At 34.5% G+C, this 24219-nt stretch overlaps 1 protein-coding gene across 1 annotated transcript in view; it reads left to right on the top strand.

The window, feature by feature from the left end:
- The window catches only part of LRRC7 (leucine rich repeat containing 7), a 518594-nt gene that overhangs the window by 95284 nt on the left and 399091 nt on the right, over positions 1 to 24219 (top strand). Inside the window, exons 3-5 of the mRNA XM_053693367.1 lie at positions 5515 to 5593; positions 10716 to 10805; positions 12076 to 12132. Coding sequence (XP_053549342.1) covers positions 5515 to 5593; positions 10716 to 10805; positions 12076 to 12132 — 226 coding nt within the window. The remainder of the gene's footprint in view (positions 1 to 5514; positions 5594 to 10715; positions 10806 to 12075; positions 12133 to 24219) is intronic.

Here is a 24219-nt window from a genome sequence, read left to right as displayed (position 1 = left end):
AAATGCCGAAATTTTATATACCTTCCTCCTCCCGTACAACAGCCACCATTAATTTATTCGTGTCACGTTTTTTTTTATACCAATGAAAGTCCAGGCCAGTCGGCGACACTCCTCTAAGCAAACACAGCCACGCCCTTTGTTACGTCTAAATGTTGATCACTGTCTGACAGAGCTATGTCGTGCAATTGAGCGCATGTGCGTATCGGCAAAATATAACATATGAGAGAGAACACATTTTAAAAAACAATTGCTGGTAATGTCTAGGATGTAGAAACTCACAACAAAAAATTAGAATCTCCATTTTTATTCTTTCTCAAAAGACACTGCGCTTAGAATGATCACAATGTATATAATACATTATATGCAATGTATTGCATACATATTGAAATGCATGCGCAGAGCGAACCACGAAGATCTAGATGCCAATACAATGACGTAGAGCGGGGTGGTCCAGCTCTCTCTCCGGAATGAAGAAAATAACAGGAAGTAATGCCGGGGCGGAGCAAAGAGCAATAACGCTCTGTAAGTGAAATCAAAATTTATTAATAAAGGAGAAAGAGAATTCAGAAAAAAACATAGCGACTTAGGTTGAACATACTTGATAATTAAGATTTTATTGACCAATCTGTGTAAATTTACCATCACTTTAACATTGTTAAGTATAAATAAAGTTGGGTGGTGACGTCATTACGTTATTGGGCGTGACGTCACCACACAAAATGGGAAGCCCCGGCGATGCCTGTCACTCTACAGGTAGGAGCCCCCAGATCTCCCTCAAGGTGGTAGAGTGCTAGTGACGGCTCTGAGCCGTCATTAGCACCAGAGTGGGAAACTCTGTGACGGCTCAGAGCCGTCATTAGCACTCAAAGGCTTAATATACTATTTGCCTCTGTGATTACTTTAAGTAAGATTACATACACGGTTTTGGTATAACATCTACGACGACGCACATAAATGTGGCGCATATATTTTTTACCCGTCGCCCGCAATTTTTACTCCTATAAGCTAACATAGAACCGTGTCACAAATCGGTATCACATATTCAGCACAAGGACTTACATGGCGAAAATGGAAACATTTTACTCCATTTTCACCTCGCCACACATAGGCAGGCACAGCAAGCCTTGCGCTGAGTATGAAAGTACCGTAACTCCAGTAACTGCCTGAAAATATTAACTAACACCTAACGCATGCGCAATATCTATCTACCTGTCAACCTCCAACCCCCACCACAATAACTAATAAAGTATATTAACCCCTAATCTGCCATTAACCCATATCGCAATAAACCTAATAAATGTATTAACCCCTAATCCGCCATTAACCCACATCGCAATAAACCTAATAAATCTATTAACCGCTAAACCGCCAAACCCCACAATCAATTAACCTAATTAAGCTATTAACTCCTAAACTGCCAACCCCCCACAAAGCAAATAACTATTTAAATTACTAAGTTTAAATATGGGGTACCTTGCATTCCTTTTGGCTGATTTGATTCTTCAAATTCAAATCAGCCAATAAGATGAGAGCTACTGAAATCCTATTGGCTGTTCAAATAAGCCAATAGGATTTCAGTAGCTCTCATCCTATTGGCTGATTTGAATTTGAAGATCCAAATCACTCAATAGGAATGCAAGGTACCCTATATTTAAACGCGTACCTTGAATTCAATCCTCAGTGTGCGACGGTGATCATACGAAGAGGAGCTCCACGTTCGATGGCTCTGCGGTAGCCGGTCTTCTGTTCCTGGCTCATCTTATCTCTGCTACGCGTCGGCTTGGACCTGGATGAAGATAGAAGACGTTGCTGCGATGGAAGAAGATTTCACCACTTGGAAGAAGACTTTCTCCGCCGGACTTCAGGAACGGTGAGTACCTATTTGGGGGTTAGAGTTAGAATTTTATTTTTGGGGGGTTTTTTTTTTTTTAGAATAGGGATTTTGGGCACTTTAAAAGAGCTGAATGCCCTTTTAAGGGCAGTAAAAGAGCTGAATGCCCTTTTAGGGGCAATGCCCATACAAATGCCCCTTTAGGAGCAATGGGTAGCTTATGTTTTTTTAGTGTTAGTTTTTTTATTTTGGGGGGTTTGGTGGGTGTTTTTTTTTTTACTGTTAGGGGGAAAGCTGATTAACTTAGGGCGATGCCCTACAAAAAGCCATTTTAAGGGCTATTGGTAGTTTAGTATTAGATTAGAGGTGTTTTTTTTTGGGGTGGGGGCATTTTTATTTTTATAGGAATTAGGTTTAATTTTTTAAATTTTTGATAATTTGGTTTATTATTTATTATTTTTTGTAATTTTAGATTCATTTAAACTTATTTTTTCTATTTTTAAAGTAATGTTAGGTTTTTAATTGTAACTTAGTATTTTTAAATTTAGGTAATTGGGGTTAATTTAGGGGGTGTTAGGTTAGGGGGCTTAGTAATTTAAATAGGTTAATTGCATTGTGGGGCTTTGGCGGTTTCGGGGGTTAATAGATTAATTAGGTTTATTGCGATGTGGGTTAATAGCAGTTTAGGGGTTAATAAATTTATTAGGTTGATAGTGATGTGGGTTAATGGCGGATTAGGGGTTAATAGATTTCTTAAGTTAAGTGCAATGTGGGTGAATGGCGGGTTAGGGGTTAATAAATATATTAGGGAGATTGCGATGTGGGTGAATGGCGGATTAGGGGTTAATAGTTTAATTAGGCATATTGCGTTGTGGTGGGTTGTCAGTTTAGGAGTTAATACATTTATTATTAGTTCCAATATATGGAGTTAATGGCGGATATAGGGGTTTTTACGTGTGGGGCTTATTTTTGGGAGGAGTGTTAGACTTTTACGGGAGATGTAACTTTTTTTTTTTCTTAGGCGCCGGCAGTTTCTAACGTGCTGTAAGTCACTGGCGATTCCAGAAATTTGTATTTATGAACATTTCTGGACATCACTAATTTTTCCGACTAACGGCACTTTATGAACTGCCGGCGCCATATATGTGATTCCCTGATGTGCAAGGGGAATTTACAGGCAACACAGGTTTCAGCAGTTACGTTGAAACCTGCGCCGCATATGTAATCTTGACACTTGTATCTAAGCCTCTGCAGACTGCCCCCTTATTTCAGTTCTTTTGACAGACTTGCATTTTAGCCAATCAGTGCTGACTCATAAATAACTCCACATGAGTGAGAACAATGTTATTTATATGGCACACGTGAAATATCAATGTGTAGCTGGGAAAACTGTCAAAATGCACTCAGATAAGAGGCGGCCTTCAAGGGCTTATAATTTAGCATATGAGCCTACATAGGTTTAGCTTTCAACAAAGAATACCAAGAGAACAAAGCACATTTGATGATAAAAGTAAATTGGAAAGTTGTTTAAGTTTGCAGTGCCTACATTTTGATTATCTTTATCCAGTGTTATTTTAAAGTGACAGTAAAATTGCACGATCTGGTAAATCTACACAGAATCAATACATTAAATTAAATGGACCTTCATTTACCATTTTTAATTGAATTTGCACCATAATCTAATTTTATTAGTTTCATCATTTTATTACATTACCCTTCTCCAGCCGCCCACCGTAAAAGCATTTTTTTTTCCAAGAGGTGACATTTCCACCTTGTATCCAATAGCCGTGCTGTTCATAAGGCATTCAAAAAAACAAAAAACAAAACACTTTAGTGCTTGTTGAGTGCCCTATGGCTAGCATGACTATTGGATACAAGGTGGAAACGTCACCTCTAGAAATAACATACTTTTGCGGTGGACAGCCAAAGAAGTGTACTATAATAAAAGGGTGAAACTAATAAAATTAGGTTACGTCGCATATTCAACTAAAAATTATGAATAAAGGTTCATTTAATGGAATGCATTGATTCTGTATATCTTTACCAGATTGTGTAAACTTACTATCACTTTAAAAAACATATAGGTCACATGGACACACAGCATTGTTACTTATAAAATGTTTTTCTTTAAGAAACAAAAATAAAAATTCCCACGACTAGTAGCCAGGCAATAACTGTAAACTCTTCATCAGGAAGGAGTGTTGGGTAGACGGTTTAAAACTAAAAAAAGGCAAAATAAAACAAATATTACACTGATAATGAGTTTAGGCTTGTAAATGAGATCTTTACAAAGCAACAATAGAATTGAAATCATACAAAAAAATGGGCATATAGTCATTAGAATAAAAGTTTATAAAAACAACTTGTGCGATATTGGTTGTTTAGCAACAAAATTAAAGGGTAACAATGGTCTACAAAAGTGTATTCTTGGTTATGCAATTAAATATTGCCAAATTAATTTAATACAATTTTGTCTGGATGGTAAACAATTGCCAAGGGGTACGATTAGCAACAAATTTTAAATTTGTTAAAGGGATATGAAACTCAAATGTTTTCTTTCATGATTCAGAAAGAACATACAATTTTAAGCAACTTTCTAATTTACTCCTATTATCAATTCTTCTTTGTTCTGTTGGTATCTTTATTTAAAAAGAAAAAATGTAATCTTAGGAGCCTGGCCCATTTTTGGTTTAGCACCTGGGTAGCACTTGGTGATTGGTTGCTCCTAAATGTAAATTCCTGCTTTTTTCAAATAAAGATACAAAGAGAATGAAGAACAATTGATAATAGGATTAAATTAGAAAGTTGCTTAAAATTGCATGCTCAATCTGAACTGTGAAATAAATTAATTTGGGTTTCATATCCCTTTAATGAAGACATTTTATTTAATCCTAATTTGAACATATTGTTTCTTTAAATAACCTAGTCTTTGGTCTTAAATTTGAGTATATACAAAAATCCCATTATTTCTATAACAGTATTATTATTTCCTAATCTTCTTTTTCTTATTCTTATTCTTTTTATATATCTATATCCATATGATACATACTGCACCTAAACATTTTCAATAACAAACATGGGACAAGTTAGACCCAGCTACTGAGCTAAATATCCTTATGTCTTTTACCTTTCCCTGTCAGTGCTAATATTTTTGTATTTATCCGCACAACGTTAGTGACCATGATTCATTGGGAAGGTCATCATTGCAACAGCAAAATCAATATCCATCATGCACCAGCATTCTGCATGTCATGAAGAATATGCATCGCCCACCAACCTTTAGTGTTCGTGTATCGCATAAATTGTAGCTTAATATTTTGCAGCATTTTTCAGTAATGCTTTCATTTTTAACAAACTGGAGATATTTCATGTTTGGTTTTCTTTAATCCCTACAATGTTCAAGGTGCTAACCAATGCAAAGCAGTATTGTCTGACATTTGTTACAGACCTCAGGCTACATCAGTATGCAGGAAACAGAAAACCCAAGTGCAAATACCTATGTGCTGCAAACATTGACACTCTAAGCACATCCCCATTGCTCCTAAAATAGACTAAACATACTCTGTCTGTATATTAAATAATCATGCAATATATTGTAAAGCTAAGCTATAAATGCAATCTTATACAGTTATATTTATATATGAATGATCATATAAATGTTCTCTTTTATTTTATTCTTACAGGAATTCAAGAATTTCCAGATAATATAAAGTGCTGTAAATGTTTAACTATAATTGAAGCTAGTGTGAATCCCATATCCAAGTAAGTAGGATTATTTTCTAAAGCATTCTTATATGAAAACCAGCATAAACATTTGTGTGCATTACCGTGACTGTATGAAACTACAGGATCTTTGTAAAATCCTATGAAATTTGTTAACCCTGTATCTGCCAAAAATGGACTGCCATTCTCTGGGTAATAATCTGCAACAGTCCTTTGTGTCAGCCTCAGAGTTTATATTTCAAGAAAACTTACTTTAAGTATATTAATAGATAGATAGATAGATAGATAGATAGATAGAGGATAGGTAGATAGATGATTGATAGATAGATACGTAGATACGTAGATTAAATAGATACATAGATAGATATAGAGAGAGAGACAGATAGATTAAATAGATAGATAGATAGATTGATTAGATTATTTATTATATAGAATATAGATTATTTTTGATATCCCTAACAGCCAGAAAATGTTTATATAACATAAGCGAGATGATTGTGGTTAACATATCTTTTTGTTATAAATGCATATTTTGGTTTAAATTAGTTGGATCCTACTTTTAGGTGTTTATTTTAAGAATACTGTATGTGTATAATGATCTATATAGATTTGATGTCTTTTCAGTCTCTTATTTACCAATACAAATATGATAATTCAAGGGCTTTTTTCCATCTTCTGTTACTTGCTTGAGTACACCAAGCAGAAGGATAAATTAGCGCAAGCACATTATTATTATGCTAAAGATTTCTTCTTTTCAAATTAGAATATTGTGCATTGCTTCTGCACATACTTCTCTAGAGCAAATTGATGACACATCTTCTGCACCTGGACTATTCTGTTGTTATGTGTAAATATCACTAACTCTAATGACTTCCATTGCAATTAAAACAATTCCTTATCTTTGAAAGAAGTAATTTCTGCAATGCTTTTGCATTACCTGTACAAATATATACTTGAATGCCTAACATGAGTTATTTTTATCTCCTAAGCACTGACAGTTTAATGCAGGCGAAATTAATGCTGCTATGTGAATTAGAGTGCATCGCTGCCATCTCTTCATTAATATTGGGTACTATTTCTACTGATAAGGATATTTAGAAACTAGTAGTGCATTTTAATGATGAACACACACATCGGTATTCATTTTCTTTAACAAAATGCACAAGAACTATTCTGGTAGTCATATGCATGCATCAAATATTCAAATGCATTGTGGATACTGATTTTAATACTGTCAATCAATTTTCATTAATATTATTTTGTAAGAATAAATAAATACTTAAAGGAATAGTCTAGTCAGAATTAAACTTTTATGATTCAGATAGAGCAGGTAATTTTAAGCAACTTTCTAATTTACTCCTATTATCAATTTTTCTTCGTTCTCTTGCTATCTTCATTTGAAAAAGCAAAAATGTAATCATAGGAGCTGACCCATTTTTGGTTCAGTTGATGGGTAGCACTTTCTGATTGGTTTCTAAATGTAGCCACCAATTAGCAAGCGCTACCCAGGTGCTGAACCAAACATAGGCCAGCTTCTTCAGTTACATTCAAATAAAGATACCAAGAGAACGAAGAAAAATTGATAATAGGAGTAAATTAGAAAGTTGCCTAAAATTGCCTGCTCGATCTGAATCATGAAAGCTAAATTTTGACTAGACTGTTCCTTTAAATGTTGATTGTATGCAATACTAGAAATGTATTTTGATCTATTTATCTGTGGCAAGGTAAAGGCAAAATGGCTAATCACATTTTTTATATTTTACATTAATATTGGAAAATATTATACAGTGTATATGAGTTCCTTATAGGGTGTTTTTTTTATATTGCTTATATTCCTCCAGGTTAAAATTTTACAAATAAATAAAAATGCACTTTATTAAGGAAAAATGGAGAAGATATATAGCAGAAACAATTTAACATACCAAAATTTCCAATGTTAAAATTAAAGGGACATAAACTAATTTTTTTTCTTTTATGATTCAGATTAAAGTTTCCAATTTACTTGCATTGTCAAATTTTCCAATTTACTTGCATTGTCAAATGTTCTTTGTTTTTCTTGTTATCTTTTGTTGAAAAGCAGAAAGGTTCAGGAGTGTGCACTTGTCTTCAGTACTATATAGCAGCAATTTTGTAACAATGTTATACATTAGCAAAACCATTAGATGGTAATACCTTTTTCTGTCATGTAGTGCTAAAAAAATGTGCACACTGCCTATATAGATATCTTTTTAACAAAGAAAAACAAGAGAATGAAGCAAATTTGATCATCAAAGTAAATTGGAAACTTTTAAAAAATTGTATTCTCTATCTGAATCATGAAAGGAAATGTTTGGGTTTCATGTCCCTTTTTAGGCAGATTTATAAACATCTTACCTAGAACAATGATCATGAATTTAAATTCTGACTTTTTTAGTTTTAAACCTCTACAATTTTTAGCAAAGCTATAAAATAATCTGTTTCTATTTGTCCTTCTATTTGGGATAAAATGTGAGATATAATTAAAATGTAAAATCAAGAATCAGATACTACTGAATAAATTAATATAGTACTAATGTTCTTTTCTATCTGATACATTTAAGAGCAACAGTTAAACATATTTAAACAATTTTTGAACTTGAGTAAATATGTTTACATTTAAATTAAACTTGCAGGCAGTAAATGATTGTGAGAACTAAAACTCTGGTGCTTGCTGGGTGGTTCATAGTGGGGAACTCTCAAATAATAATGTATTTAGTACAGGAACATCCATTTTTTTCTATTAAAAAATTATGTCCCTTTAAATACAAAAATATGTTTATCTCCGAATAAATTTTTTCATTCATTTATAATATGAAAAATGTTTGAAGTTAGCAATTAACTTTCTGAAATAACTTAGTTGGAATCAATATTTTAAATGTATAAACAAGTTATACAATAAATAATTATGGCCTAAATAGATTACAAGTGGAGCCCAAAGATATTAGTGCTATTGAGTCCTGATATCAATCGAGTTAAATCAGTGGCACTTTTATTTTTGTGCTAATATAACAAGTATAAAGTAATATTTTATTGTTCGATCGATAGTCTATGGTGCTCTAATATCTGGATGTAGGATAGCACAGTGTGTTGAATCCCTCACATAATAGACTTCTTTGAGGTGTGCTGTCAGATATCACTGAAGTGAACACATATATTTATATACAGTATATGTATATACACATACACATTCATACACAAACACACACTCATATATATATTTTATATATATGTATACACACATATTCATACCCATGCATACTGTACGTACACAAACACACACACATATATATATATATATATATATATATATATATATATATATATATATATATATATATATATATAAATGATATATATGTATACACACACACACATTTATACACACACATACTGTATACACACACACACACACACACACATATATACGTATATATCTATATATATGTATATATATATATATATAAATACACATTTATACTGTATATATACACACACACATATATATATATATATATATATATATATATATGATAGACACATACACATTTATACACATACATGCTGTACATACACACAAACACACATATATTGTATATATGTATATATATATATATTTATATGCACTCACACACATTTATACACACATACTGTACATACACACACACACACATATATATATATATATATATATATATATATATATATATATATATATATGTATACACAATTATACACATACATACTGTACATACACACACATACATATATATCTTAGAGCCCTTTCAACTCCAGAACCTTGCCATACACCATATCCCTTTAAAATGCATTTAAAAAAAGTATTTTGAATTATATATATATATGTGTGTGTGTGTGAAATACTTTAATATATTTGCAATAACTTTTGTTATGCATATTTTCAAGCATTAAAGGGACAGTGAAACCAGAATTTTTGTTGTTTTAAAAAAAAAAAAGATAATACCTTTATTACTCATTCCCCAGTTTTGCATAACCAACACTGTTATAGAAATACACTTTTTTACCTCTGTGATTACCTTGTATCTATGCCTCTGCAAACTGCCCCCTTATTTCATTATTTTTGACAGACTTGAATTTTAGCCAATCAGTGCTCACTCCAGGGTAACTTCACGTGCATGAACTCAATGTTATCTATATGAAACACATGAACTAATGCCCTCCAGTGGTCAAAATGCAATCAGATTAGAGGCAGTCTTCAATGTCTAATAAATTAGCATATGAATCTCCTAGAGTTAGCTTTCAACTAAGAATACGAAGAGAACAAATCAAAATTGGTGATAAAAGTAAATTGGAAAATTGTTTAAAATTACATACCCTATTTAAATCATGAAAGTATTTTTTGGACTTGACTGTCCCTTTAACATTTTATGTCAAATCTCCAAATGCTCATAATGTTTCAGTGGTATTTTGTGTTGCACTTGAGCTTACACTTAAGTCACCTCTAATTAATAAATGTTGACCGCGTTAAGATTCTGTGGTTAACATTTTATTACCATCCACCTGTAATAGCAGATTGTGCTCTATTCTTTGCACTAGGTCACTTGTAATCTAGTTCTATATGTTTAGTTTACGTTCCTAAATGCACAAATCCAGTCCTCCACCTCTCTCAGTAGTGCTGAATTTAATGTTATATGTGTTGGGATACAGGATGTATCAGCTACTAAGTAGGTATGTACCACTCAGCTATATGCATGTATTTAACACATACAATTTTGACTATTTTGGGTTTGTTTCTGATTGAACATATTTTGTGAAATTAAAAACTGCTCCTGACCAACAATATCTTGGAGAATATTTCTCAATTCATTATACTTTTAAAGAAGCCCTCCATAACTTGGCATATATAATAGAAAAATGTTAAAAAAAAGATACCTTATAACAAAATTGTTCCTTCTATATGTGTGTGTATATATATATATATATACAGTATATATATATACAGTATATATATATATATATATATATATATATATATATATATATATATATATATATATATACAGTATATATATATATATATTATATTTTTTAATTTTGTTTCAGACATGTGTGAACCTTGATAAACGTTTTAATATTCAGTGAAAATATATATACATTTTTTTTCTAGGTTGCCAGATGGTTTTACACAGCTCCTTAATCTGACTCAGTTGTACCTTAACGATGCCTTTCTTGAGTACCTTCCATCAAATTTTGGAAGGTAAGGAGATTATTATTGTCTGTAACCTATTTGACATTACATTACTTAAGGTAGTAGTTATGGGGGGTGAGGTTATGTTTAAATGCTGATACAGAAGAAGAAAAACAATGAGGGCAAATGATTTTTTAATCATTTTAATTAACATTTAATTTACTAATATTTTATTTTAATATTATTAAATATATATATGTATATATATATATATATATATATATATATACAGTATATATATATATATATATATATATATATTTATATATATATGATACTGTTCATGTAAAATATATATGTATTTACAATAAAAAGTCATTACATTATCCTGTAAGTGAAGAACAGTAAAATGTTACATATGTACAGTACATATTCAGTAAAACACATTTTGTTGTGTTTAATGCAACTTTTTTCTTCCCCTACTTTTTACGGAAGCTCTGAAGTCCCACTAACCCGACACATGTTAAATTCGATTACGCTCAATCAAGCGCATTTACTTTAAAACTCGTAATACACATGCTATTTCCATCATCCGTAAAAAGCTGAAAAATACCCCATATCGCGTGCATGCTACAGTTAGCACACCACTTGTAATTTAGCGCTTAGTTGTAATATAATTTCAAGACCTTTCAAAATACCATATTCTAAAGAACTTTATATACTGAAATGTATATAAAGTTTGCAGGAACTCACACATTGCTTAAAGGGACTTAATACACTAGATTTTTCTTCGTATAAATGTTGTGTTGTTGATAAATTTATATAGCCCTTTTGGAGTGTTTTTGTTTTACATTTTATAGTTTTGCTTATTTTTTTTAATAACATTGTGCTGATTTTCAGACTCTTAACCAAGCCCCAAAATATCAGATGTAGACCCAGATTCCTGCTTCTATTGTTTAATCTATCTTTTCATATGCATGTGAGGGCGAGTGTCTGCACTTCCTGCTTTCCCAGCCGCTTTCACTGGGTGTCCCAGCCTAACCTCATCATGAGTGCTAAACTGGGAGCTTCTAAGTAGGTTTGAAGAAAGGTTTTATACTGGATTTTTAGATCAGTATTTGTGCATATTCTTCTTTACAGTAGTGTCTATTACATGCAGTCATATGAAAATTGGTGTATACTGTCACTTTAAGTGTTTCAACAGCTGAAGTGTGTTGAAATAAATATAAATATGAAGACGTAAAAATCCAATGTATTACATTTTTTGTAACAAGTTGCTGTATATATTTTTTGTAACTGGCCTACATATCATTTAATAAAATTATTTATTTATTTTAAGGCTCAGCAAATTGCGAATATTGGAATTAAGAGAAAATCATTTGAAAACGTTACCAAAGTAAGTGATTTTTCTTTGGGTGAGTCAAACTGTTGCATTAAGATTTTTTTTATTAGATTTACTCTATGGGGCCGATTTATCAATGTCTGTCCGACATGATATGCTGTAGACATCACTACTCTGTCAGCATTTAACATTGCACGAGCAGTACACCAGAACTGCTTGTGCAATGCCACCCCCTGCAGATTCGCGGCCAATCGGCAGCTAGCAGGGGGTGTCAATCAGCCCGATCGTCTTTAGACCGCTGTTTCATAACTGCTGTTTCTGGCGAGCCATTCGGAGCTTGATAATTCGGCCCCCATATGTCAAACATTTACAAATAAAATGCCAACATATTAATAAGCTATTGTGGGGCACATGTTAGATATATATTTTATTTGCATATTTACAGTGCATGAAAACCCATCTCCAATAAAATTCAAATTGCACTGAAATAATTTGCCATCTATACAAAAGACGTGCATAGAAACATGACCGATTATGCCTGCACCACTTACTACATGTGCTAATGCAGTGCATATATTATTGCATGCTAGAGATTGAAAGCAATTCAAATAAATAATTAATTGTAGCTTTGACATAGTACATTGCGGGTTAAATCTCCAGCGGCTAAAAACTAGTGCTGAAGACTAAAGGACAAATACAATATTTAAAAATGTTGTTGTTCATGCTCTGTGTATAAAATTTCTTTGAACATAAGACTGACTAAGCCAACCTTATTACTTATGCATACTTCTTATCTGAATTAAATGCATAAAATAGCAATTTGAATACACATACACAATCTGACACATTTCCCTTGCAATGCAATCATTTTATTGCATGCTAGTAACTAAAAGCAACACAAATAAATAATGAATTATAGTACATTTTAGATATAATCTCCTGGGACTGTGAGTACCAGTGTTCAAAAATGATAGGCTGATACAATATTTAAACTTGTAAATAGCAGTAAAGTATGAAGCTATGTTAGCACTTCCATTCAGATGTTCGCTGCCAGCCCCGGTTCTCCAAGACCGTATCCAGAAACAAGAAATATTGAATGTGGCAGCGCTGTATCACCTCAGGGGATGCAAGCTGGTCTTTTTCCTCTGTGAAACCTGCCTTCTTTCACCTCCAAGATAAAATGCTCACAATGGTGTAGCACGTTTCAAATAAAATGGTAGGCGCACAAACAGGTCATACCCACGTGATTTCAGCTTTAAATCAGCCTTTTATTAAAACCATCACAAGGGTATCTTCAGATTTTATTAAAATATAGCTCAACGCATTTCGGCAAAACAAGCCTTTCTCAAGAGCATAAAACCAATATATGACAAAGCAAGTTGGAGTAGCCTAGCAAAATGCTGTACGCAATATTTATAGCCATCAGCTCTGCCTGTCTTTCTCAGGCCACACCCATTCACAGGTGTGCTGGGTCTGGCTCACATCAGAGCTGTAACCTATCTCTATCCTGTTTTGTTAGGAGGTGTCAGGTAAAAACAGATCATGCAATCAATATGCCATTAAGAAACTAGTGTGCCAAAATATGCCAATAATTCTCTAAAACTTTGGACACATCATAACAAAAGGGGCTTACATTCTATGCATAAAGTAAAATGTTCTCAATAAAAAGTTAAAGCAGTCAAAGTGTATTTTTTTAAATAATCACATATTAGAACTTAGATTCATAACAAATAACCATATGTGTTAATGTGAACTGTTCATTAGCAGCAGATTCGTATTTATTGGCATATTTTGGCACACTAGTTTTTTAATGGCATATTTGATTGCATGATCTATTTTTACCTGACACCACCTGTGAATGGGTGTGGTCTGAGAAAGACAGGCAGAGCTGATGGCTATAAATATTGTGTACAGCATTTTGCTAGGCTACTCCAACTTGCTTTGACATATATTGGTTTTATGCTCTTGAGAAAGACTTGTTTTGCCGAAACGCGTTGAACTATATTTTAATAAAATCTGAAGCTGCATCTGAAGATACCCTTGTGATGGTTTTAATAAAAGGCTGATTTAAAACTGAAATCCTGTGAGTATGACCTATTTGTGCGCTTACCATTTTATTTGAAACGTGCTATACCATTGTGAGCTTTTTATCTTGGAGGTGAAAGAAGGCAGTTTGCATCCCCTGAGGTGACACAGCACTGCCACATTCATACAATATTTAACAATTAGATTAACTTTCAGGTACAATATGCTATGTTTTATTGCTTGTTAAAATTGGTTTAAACTGCAACTTAAAATGGTACCTTCTTATTCTGTAACTTAGCAACCTGTATGCAAACAAGCTGCAATTCTTGAAACAGATATTGTTTTGTTTTTTTTATTAGTTTTTTTTTTACAAATGTTTAATAATTTATTTTATATCAGGTTTATGCAGGACAGGATTTTTTTTTATAGGGCAAAAGTGGGCAATGTATTGGCATTATAGCTCGGTTAATGGCTTTATAATAAGCAGTTGATTTAAAGGGATACTAAAACCCATTTTTTTATTTAATTCAGATTGAGCATGCAATTTTAAGCAACTTTACTCCTATTATGAATTTTTCTTTGTTCTCTTGCTATCTTTATTTGAAAAAGCAGAAATGTAAGGTTAGGAGCCGGCCCATTTTTGGTTTAGCACCCTGGATAGCGCTTGCTGATTGATAGTTACATTTAGCCCCCAATCAGCAAGCGCTACCCAGGTGCTCAACCAAAAAAAGGGACCGGCTCTTAAGCTTTACATTCTTGCTTTTTCAAATAAAGATAGAAAGAGAACTAAGAAAAATTGATAATAGGAGTAAATTCGAAAGTTGCTTAAAATTGCGTGCTCTGAATCACAAAGTGTAAAAATTGGGTTTAGTGTCCCTTTTAGGTAGTTATGCACCCTCAGTTACTGTTGTAGCAAATTTTCAAACTACTTGTACTCATATTTTGAAGGACTGTTTGTTATTAGATGTTCTACCCTGAGTGACAATATAAGTCAATTAAAGAAAATAATAACTAGTATTTTTATAGCGCCTTTCTTCCAGTGGGACTCAAAGCGCTTTTTCAGCGCTCACTCTCGGAATTAACCAAATCGGCAGCTGAATAGTAATAGTTGTTATTATTACCCAATTTAATGGTACTCATTTTATTGACCTCGGAAGGATAAAAGGCTGAGTCGGCCCTGCCGGGATTTGAACCTGTGACCTTTGGATCTTTGAACAGGCTTTTGTAGTCAGGGCATTTTACCAACTGAGCTACCTCACCGACTTTATGTAACTTTTGTGTGTAATTTTTAAAGGGGCATGAAGCCAAGCATTTGTCTTCCATGATTCAGATAGAGCATGCCATTTATACAACTTTGCATTTTACTTCTATTATTAATTTTCAGTTAATTCTCTTGGTATCCTTTGTTGAAGTAGCAGCAATGCATTACTGGGAGCTAGCTGAACATATTGGGTGAGGCAAAGGCATGCATATATATGCAGCCACTAATAAGCAACTAGCTTCTAGCAGTTCATTGCTACTGCTGAGCCTACTTAGGTATGGTTCTCTACAAAGAATACCAATACAACAAATCTTATTATATAGTAAATTGAAAACATTGAAAAAGTTTGTATTTTATGTCCCTTTTTAAAGTCTAGAACAGGCATTCTCAAACTTGGCCCTCTAGAGGTTTTGGAACTACATTTCCCATGATGCTCATGGGAAATGTAGTTTCAAAACCTCTGGAGGGCCAAGTTTGAGAATGTCTGGTCTAGAACTTCACCCTTCTTATAATGTCACTGGCTGTTTCTGACAAGGCATCCACTCACTGAAAGCAGTTAAGGAGTTTTGTTAAATCCAATTCTGTTTAAGTATTCATATTCACCTTTAAAAGACTGGATCCCTAATACAGTATAGTAGCACAGTGTAATGATGTGAGAAGTAATGTTGTAAAATTGAGAACAGATTGTTTTGCACCTATATAAAATTCTTTAATACTAATAGTTTTTTTTTTTTTAAACCTAGATCCTATTTGCAAGTAACCCTTCATCCATGAGACTGGAATCTTGTATAGAATCTTATGCAGCCTCATATTCTAGTACCTTTGTTAGAAATTTACATTAAATTGCTAGTTTAAAAGACAAACTTGCTTGTGGGTCTCTCCATATGAAGAGTTCCAGAACTTTGTAATCTACTCTGTGTTCCTTGTTTATAATTTTTAACAAAGGTAAAACTAATATGAGATGCTTTCATTCTGCCCTAAACTCAGTAAAAAATAAGTTATTTCATCCTTAGGGTTTTGATGTAGTTGAGCTCATATATTATCTAAAAAGCCACAAAGAAAATCACAAGGACAGATAACCTTTTTGTCATCCCATCTGTTCTAGAAAGAGACAGAATGTTTCCATCTCTTCCTTGGCAAATTGGATTTGTTTTTTCATCCTTAATGGCCTATGAGCATGGGAATTATATCAATAAAAATAAATAATTTGTAGAGCAGTAGTGTAAGGCATCCACACAGCCTTTGTGCAGAGGTTTGCTAAATTTTATCATTTAAGTGTGTTTGTTTCATTGTTTTTACTTGTCACTTTCACTTGCTTTCACATGGGTAGTTTTTTTTTACAACCTGTCTTGTTCTGAGCTTTTGTTTGAATAAGACTATGAACGAAAACAAGATTTACACTTACAATAAGTTCATTACTTCATATATAACACAATCAAATATAAACGCCATGCATGACACAAACGTTATTATTATTATTATCATTTATTTGTATAGCGCCGCCAAATTCCGTAGCGACATACGTTGTGTATGTTGCTTACTAAGGGTCCAATTCTTTAAATATTGTGGTTTGGCAAGATTAACTAAGAAGGGTCATCACTACTGCAAGGCCCTTCAAAATAATTTTAGAAGGTTCTGTTTTAGCTTGAGAGTTATTTATCTGATGAAATGGGGTTCTTTATGTGAAAGAGAAATGCATACATTAAAATATAATTCTCAAAATGTTGTGATTTATTTCTAATATGCAGAGTTATGACAGTCAGGCCCTATGGGCTCAATGTACTAAGCAGTGTATGATGCATTTGAGCCCTTGTGGGGCAGGCTCATACATCCAAACCCTGCTTTCCTCAATATAAGAATCAACAGTCACCAGGCCGCTGCTTCTTTCCACCATCTTTGAGTTGGAAGATATAAATCACCACAAACATGTTCATTCAAGGTGATTGGCAGTCTCTTTTCTAATGTGATTGGCCGCTTGAGGCGGCATTACACACTCAAATGGGTGTCTCTTGATGCATCCAGGGGGTGGAAGTACAGTATAAACTACCTGTTTTACGGGATGCCGGGCAGACAGGTTTCCAAGTCAGGAAGCTTGTCCGCACCTGGCTTAGTACATATGGCCCTATGTCTTTTTCTCTTGCCCTCTTTTCACAGCACCTAAGTTATTATAAAAGAAAAGGTATATATGGAGAAAGTTTCTATCTCACTTTAAGTAGAAACCACCAATTATGATTATATGTTATTAAATATTAAACTGATTTATTGTAACTATAAATAATTTTTATTTCGTAAAATGATCATTTTCTATAGATCTTCATAACATATGGGATATATTTCCCACCACTAGAAGGCAAGAACCCATACAAGAGATTAAAATTCGTCCCACCTCCCATCTCTATTTAGTTATGTTCTTGGCCTGTGAGGAGATGGTTGAGAATAGAGGTCTTAAAGCTATTTGTTTATGGATTTATATTTGGGAGCTCAGACCAATGTGAGACCCTTAATCCCTGACACTTATCATTCACATAGAAGAGATAACTCACAGCAGCTGAATGATACAGGGACATAGGAATACCCTGCTATATGCACAGTATTTCCCTATGGGATTTCAGCCATAACTACCCTAAGACATCGCAGGGACTTGTCCTTAGCCTCCCCCTGTGGGATACAGGTTTTTACTTAAGATATGCTCTGTGGTACCCGTACCAGCACTGGATGGGCTCTCTACAGGATACTGCTACAGCTGCATGCCTGGTAAGCCGGTGGAGGGGTGCTACTTCAGGTAAGTGACTTACCACAGCACACACACAGCCCAGAGGTTATTTGTAGGTACTCTGACACAGGTACAGCATGCTCAGAAAATGCTTTTCCACATAAAGCAAAAAGAGGCGCTTATATAAAGTTTGAGAGGAGCAATATCAAATCCAAAACAGAGTTTTAAGTTTATACATTTATAACGTTGTCCACAATGTGTCGTTCGGCAGCTATTCTCCTTCTATAGAGTGTAAACAGATGGGTCCTAAAAGGAAACACAGAGAAGGCGCCAGTTGTGGGAACTATGAACAATCCAAAAGTAAGTAATCAGCAAAAATGATACTCACAGAAGTAGGAGCACACTAATGTGCTAGTGGAAGCAGTCTGAACAGTTGGAAGTGGTTCAGAATACTCCTTCCCCCCCATCCCGCGACCTCAGGATCCCAGATAGTGGGCTGTCCTCATCACCGATTATCAGGAACATGATACATCAACAATAATCAGGAACATGATCCAATAGTAATGTTGTTTATGAAAAGTATAAAAAGTTTAAAACAAATTAACACTTCATCTTCATCTTACTAGCATAGCCAGCCTTTCCTCCTTGATTTTTTTGCCCAGATCAAGTTATTTATTGCACTATATTACTTTAGAGGATGTTCTATGATTACTGGCACCACTTTTGAACCCTTTGGCTACTCTGGGACACCTTTTCACCAACTTTGTAAAATGGGTATATGGACCTTTAAAAATCAGTTTATTGCTCTATGTAAGCAGTGGTTCCCTCAGAGACAATCCAGTTAGCTGGGGGCAGTTTTTTTATGTTTTTGGGGCATGTTTTATAGTGTGTGGGTTTTTTTTACTTTATTTCAGTAAAAAAAAAATCACTTTGAATGCCGGGCAGTAGCCCCACCTCCTCATCTTCTTGGTCTTTTCCTCCTCACTCAGGAGGTGTAGTTGGGGAGGAAAAGGCATTAGGAGCTTCAGTTCAGTGTTCTGCAAAAATATCCTGCTCATAAGGGTGGTCCTGTCGCTGAAGGGAGTGAGTACACATGCAGGAGCTGCCAGGGGGTCACTTAGGGACACTTTCTGAGGGTAGTTACCTTAGGGCCTAGGTATTACCTTAACCTATAGTGTTTGCAATTATCAGGAAAATCACTTAGTGTAGAGGGTCATCTACCATTTACTGTGCTTACTGTCTAACTATTTTAATGCTTTGTTACAGTGTGAGCTTTTTATGTACATTACGGAATCCAGTGAACCTGTTACCACTGAATCTATGTCTAGCATTATCTGTCAGATGGGTTATTGGGCTCTCTACTTTTTTTTTTATGTGTATGTCTAGTGTCTCTGCATACACTGCTATTACACTTTATAGAACAAACTGAATTTGTCCCCACTTATATCAGTGTCAACACTTTAGCGGACTCATTTACTGATAACCCCTTTGGGAAACGTCCTATGTTGACTTGAAAGCTGAACATTGAGAGTTTAAATCCAGCTATGGCTACTTACTTTATTCAGAAATATATCCAGGGCCTGGGGGACATGGCATTGCTGGTTCCTTTCTCAGAACTAGGTAAAAGTTTTTATTCTAAGCAGAGAAGGACTTTTAGGTCATCTTAGACTTGAAAACAAAATCTTGTGGGTACCTAACTTCAAAATGGAAAAAAATAGCACACTTTTACCCTTAATCAAACAAGTTCAATTTAAGCCTATTATAGACCTTAAGGATGCACACCTGAAAAATTCTATCAGTTGTTGTCCTTCCATTAGGTCTGAATACTGCTACTTACATCTTTTTAAAGGTGCTAGGAGCATCATTGGCAATGCTAAGGGGATGTAAATGAACCCTTATCTGGATATTATCTTAGTGCAGGCTTCTACCATGCCTCTAGCTATTGCTCATACCCAAAGTTTCAATATTCCCCAGAGACTACGGCTGTAGGTTCAATGTTCCGAAGAACTCTTTATCTACAGCTATAAGGGTGTCCTTCATAGATTCTGTCCTAATGCATCTATTCCTGACAGAGTCACACAGAATAACACTTCAGAAGGTGTGACTGTCCACGCAACGTGCTTCATTTCTATCATTAGCTCTATGCATGGAGGTAGTGAGTTTTATATTTGTGGTTTCAGACACTGTTACCTTTGCTTACTTCCACTTGTGACCCCTTCAACTATCCAAGCTCAATCAGTGGTCAAAGAATTATCTGCAATTGGAACATCAGATTGCTTTCTCTTCCTTGGTGGATATGAGGTCCTTCTTTGACCCTTGGGAGGCTCTTTCTTTGCCCACTTTGGGCTATTGTAATGGAGGATGACAGTCTTTTAGGCTGGGGGGTGGTCTAGAATCTTGATAAGCCCAAGGAGTTTGGTCTTCTCTAGAGGTGAGGTTACCAATCAACATTCTTGAACTCCAAGCCATTGTTCGGGCTCTTCAGGTCTGACCCCTCTTAAGGGACAGAGAGGATACAGTGCTCCCTATCAGCAGTTCACATTCAGCAGGTGTGAACAACTGGGAAGTGAAACCTCATCCATAAATCGGTCCATCCAGAAGGGTTTTCTCTCCATCAGGACATTTTGTATCGCTAGTGAGGATCTACCAGACATACAGTAGATCTGATGGCCTCTCACTTAAAAGGACAGTCTAGTCCAAAATAAACTTTCATGATTCAGATAGGGCATGTAATTTTAAACAATTTTCCAATTTACTTTTATCACCAATTTTGCTTTGTTCTCTTGGTATTCTTAGTTGAAAGCTTAACCTAGGAGGTTCATATGCTAATTTCTTAGACCTTGAAGGCCACCTCTTTTCAGAATGCATTTTAACAGTTTTTCAACACTAGAGGGTGTTAGTTCATGTGTTTCATATAGATAACACTGTGCTCATGCACATGAAGTTATCTGGGAGCAGGCACTGATTGGCTAAACTGCAAGTCTGTCAAAAGAACTGAAATAAAGGGGCAGTTTGCAGAGGCTTAGATACAAGAGAATCACAGAGGTTAAAAGTGTATTTATATAACTGTGTTGGTTATGCAAAACTTGGGAATGGGTAATAAAGGGATTATCTATCTTTTAAAACAATAAAAATTCTGGTGTAGACTGTCCCTTTAAATCATAAGCTTCCAAGGTATTATACAAGATCAAGATATCGAAAGGCTCACATGATAGATGCCTTGGTATGCTCATGGGAATATCATCTAGCATACCTGTTTCCTTCATTTGTTCTGCTTCCAAGAGTCATTGCTCGGATCGAACAGGAGTCAGGTTCAGAACATGGTATGCGGATCTAGTGCAGATGTCCTCATCTCCTCCACGGCTTCTTCTTCTGAGACAAAAATTGTTGTCTCAAGGGCATCTTTTCCATCGGGATCTCAAATCTCTAAGTTTACGACATGGAGGTTGAACGCCTAGTGGGTATCGGGTTTTGCGCTTACCACTCATGATAAATTACTTTGAGAGCAGTTAGTTCACAACCAAAAAAAATAGCACACCATTTTTAATCTGGCCCAAAATGTTCTAACGAAATAGAGCATTTTGTTTTTACACTACAATGTCTCTTTAAGGATTATCATGGGTGTACAGTGTTTAAATATTATTATAGATTGGCTGTGGGGCGATCTGATTGTGAGATGATTATTTTTCTTTGCAATCTAATGTATCACACAAGAGATTCTTCAACTTCAAGCAGAATATATAGCTGATTGGCAATGGGAAATTATTTGCCCATAAAAAGGGGACAAATACTGAGATGTTAAGGAACATAACAAAAGTACTTGGTTTTTCTTTTTAATAGATAAATTATACAATTTTCTCCTATATTTACATTACATTTTCTATGATATTTTAGTATATAATGCCAGTTTGCTCTACAGTAAGACTAATTTTAGTTTTTGGTCCTTAGTACTAGTCTTGTTTTATTAAAGTCATTTATCAACATGTAATTATATTAGAAAGTTTAAACAAGCATTTTTCAAGAATCTAGTATAGCTCAGATTCACTAGGGAGATCAACATATTGATCCAGATAGTACTGCATCACTCAACATGTTCTCTTAATCGTACCAGAAAATTATATTTCTGATCCTTTTCTAAGTTCTGTGGTGTTAACAAATACTGATTTAAAAAAAAACTTAAACAGAGAGGGTGTATATTTATATTCAACCGAGATACATAATGCATTTCTATAAAAATCCATATTAAATAGCTGGGGGGTTTTTGTAAAGAGATTCTAGGCTAATCTTTTTAATTAGAATGATATTTACCCCATGAATTTATACATTGGGCTTGTTTATAAAACTGTGTATGTGAACCTACAACCACAAGCTAGGAAGCAGTGGTCTTAAGGCCTAGTCAAAAAGAATGATCTTCCTGGAGTCATTCTAAAGTGATGCCCACAGGCCGAAATATTTAAATGAGATTACTTTACAAGCATGATGATGTGTGATGATGTGCAAATGACTTCTAAAGTTGTTTGATGATCATCAAATGACTCCAGGGTGGTCTCTAAAGTAATCCTGTTTGTCTTGGGAAGACCAATGTTTCTTAAAGGGAGATGATACCTAAATGTTGAAGCACTTGAAAGTGAGGCAGCATAGCTGTAAAAACCTGACTAAAAAATATTGAATGTAGTAAAAGAAGATAGTTTACTTCAAAATGCCCTCAATAGCCACATCCCATTGTAAATGGGCTTTAAGCAGCAAATCAGGATTCTAGTTCTGGGACTGGCTAAGGAGTGTTTATTTGGCATGTGCACCACAGTCATTTTTCCCCTCCTCAGTTTAAGGAAGTTTACAATGCAATCACATGCGATTTCAGTGAAATCCTTTGAGTTCACAGTAAAGTAAATTGTGACATTAGCACTGATGAAGCTGACAGGCTGTTTCTTTTTTTCTCTTCTTAAACATGCAGCTGACATTAGCTGAAAGATAACTGCTTATAGAGTGCTTAATTGTGATCTAATGAAAATTTTGAGGTAAAATTTCTTCCTTTTTTACATAATGATGTACAGGTAATATTTTCCTGTCAGCTTTTTACAGTTATGCCTCATCATGTTCAAGTTATTTATCATATCAGTATTATGTCCCTTCAAGCTCTGTGATGCATTTAAGTCCTCCTGGACTGATTTGTCCAGAATAATTGACATGCCCTGAAGGCATAAGTACTGTGCCTAGGAACCTTGTCTAACTTCATTTAAATGTTTTACCTATACTTTTGTTTCATACTTTAATAAATGAGGTTGATATGAATTATTTTTAATGCTGTTTTTTTATCAGCTGTTTATATAAGATTAAATGGAAATCAATGTATACCAGTGTTGTCCACTCTAAAGTTCAGGTGATATAATGCAGCCCACCAGTGCTTTTTATGCCACTTTTAAGTAACACATAACATTATAGTCATGCTTTGGGTGGGATCCAAAATACTTCTTTAGTCTTATTCACAACAAATAGAGCCCAAGTTCTAGCTGACATTTAGATATAAATGATTTATCTTTGCAAATGGCTCATTTCTATATTAGGTAATGCAGCCTGTGATAAGCTTTGTAACAACTCAGGGGTGGAGCTAGAATGAACCAGGGTTGGGGCATCATTGAAAGAGTCAGGTATGATGTGGGTGGGTTTTGGAGCAGTCTGGTGGGGTTTCTTGGAAGGAGAAGTAGTAGGGATGGTGGCAAGACAGAGCTCTGAATGTCTGCACTATCTATAAAGATCCATTATACAATATTATATTTGTGTGTATATGTAGGTGTGTGATGATTGTTCAAGAAAAAGCAATACCACGTATCTTGCTAAATTACTGCTTCTCTGAAGCTTCTTTATATTGATGTTTGTTTCTGTTCCGATTAACTGAATTTCTTAAATTTGTACACCAGTCTTGCAAGTTGAAAAACAATTATGGTTCCTTACCGGAAAATGTTATGCACCAATCATATGCACTCGTAAATATATTTTTAAGTAGCATTATTGGTATGAGCTTGATCTATTTCGCATTTTGGGTTTTACTATTTTTATACTGATCACAATGTGGTAGATTTAACAAGCAGCAGAGGCTGCTTTCTACCCCCGATTTTCATAAGACCGCAGCTCCTTAACTTGT

This window comes from Bombina bombina, chromosome 10 (assembly GCF_027579735.1).
Source record: "Bombina bombina isolate aBomBom1 chromosome 10, aBomBom1.pri, whole genome shotgun sequence".
Lineage (NCBI taxonomy): Eukaryota > Metazoa > Chordata > Amphibia > Anura > Bombinatoridae > Bombina > Bombina bombina.
This window is presented reverse-complemented; position numbering and strand designations above follow the sequence as displayed.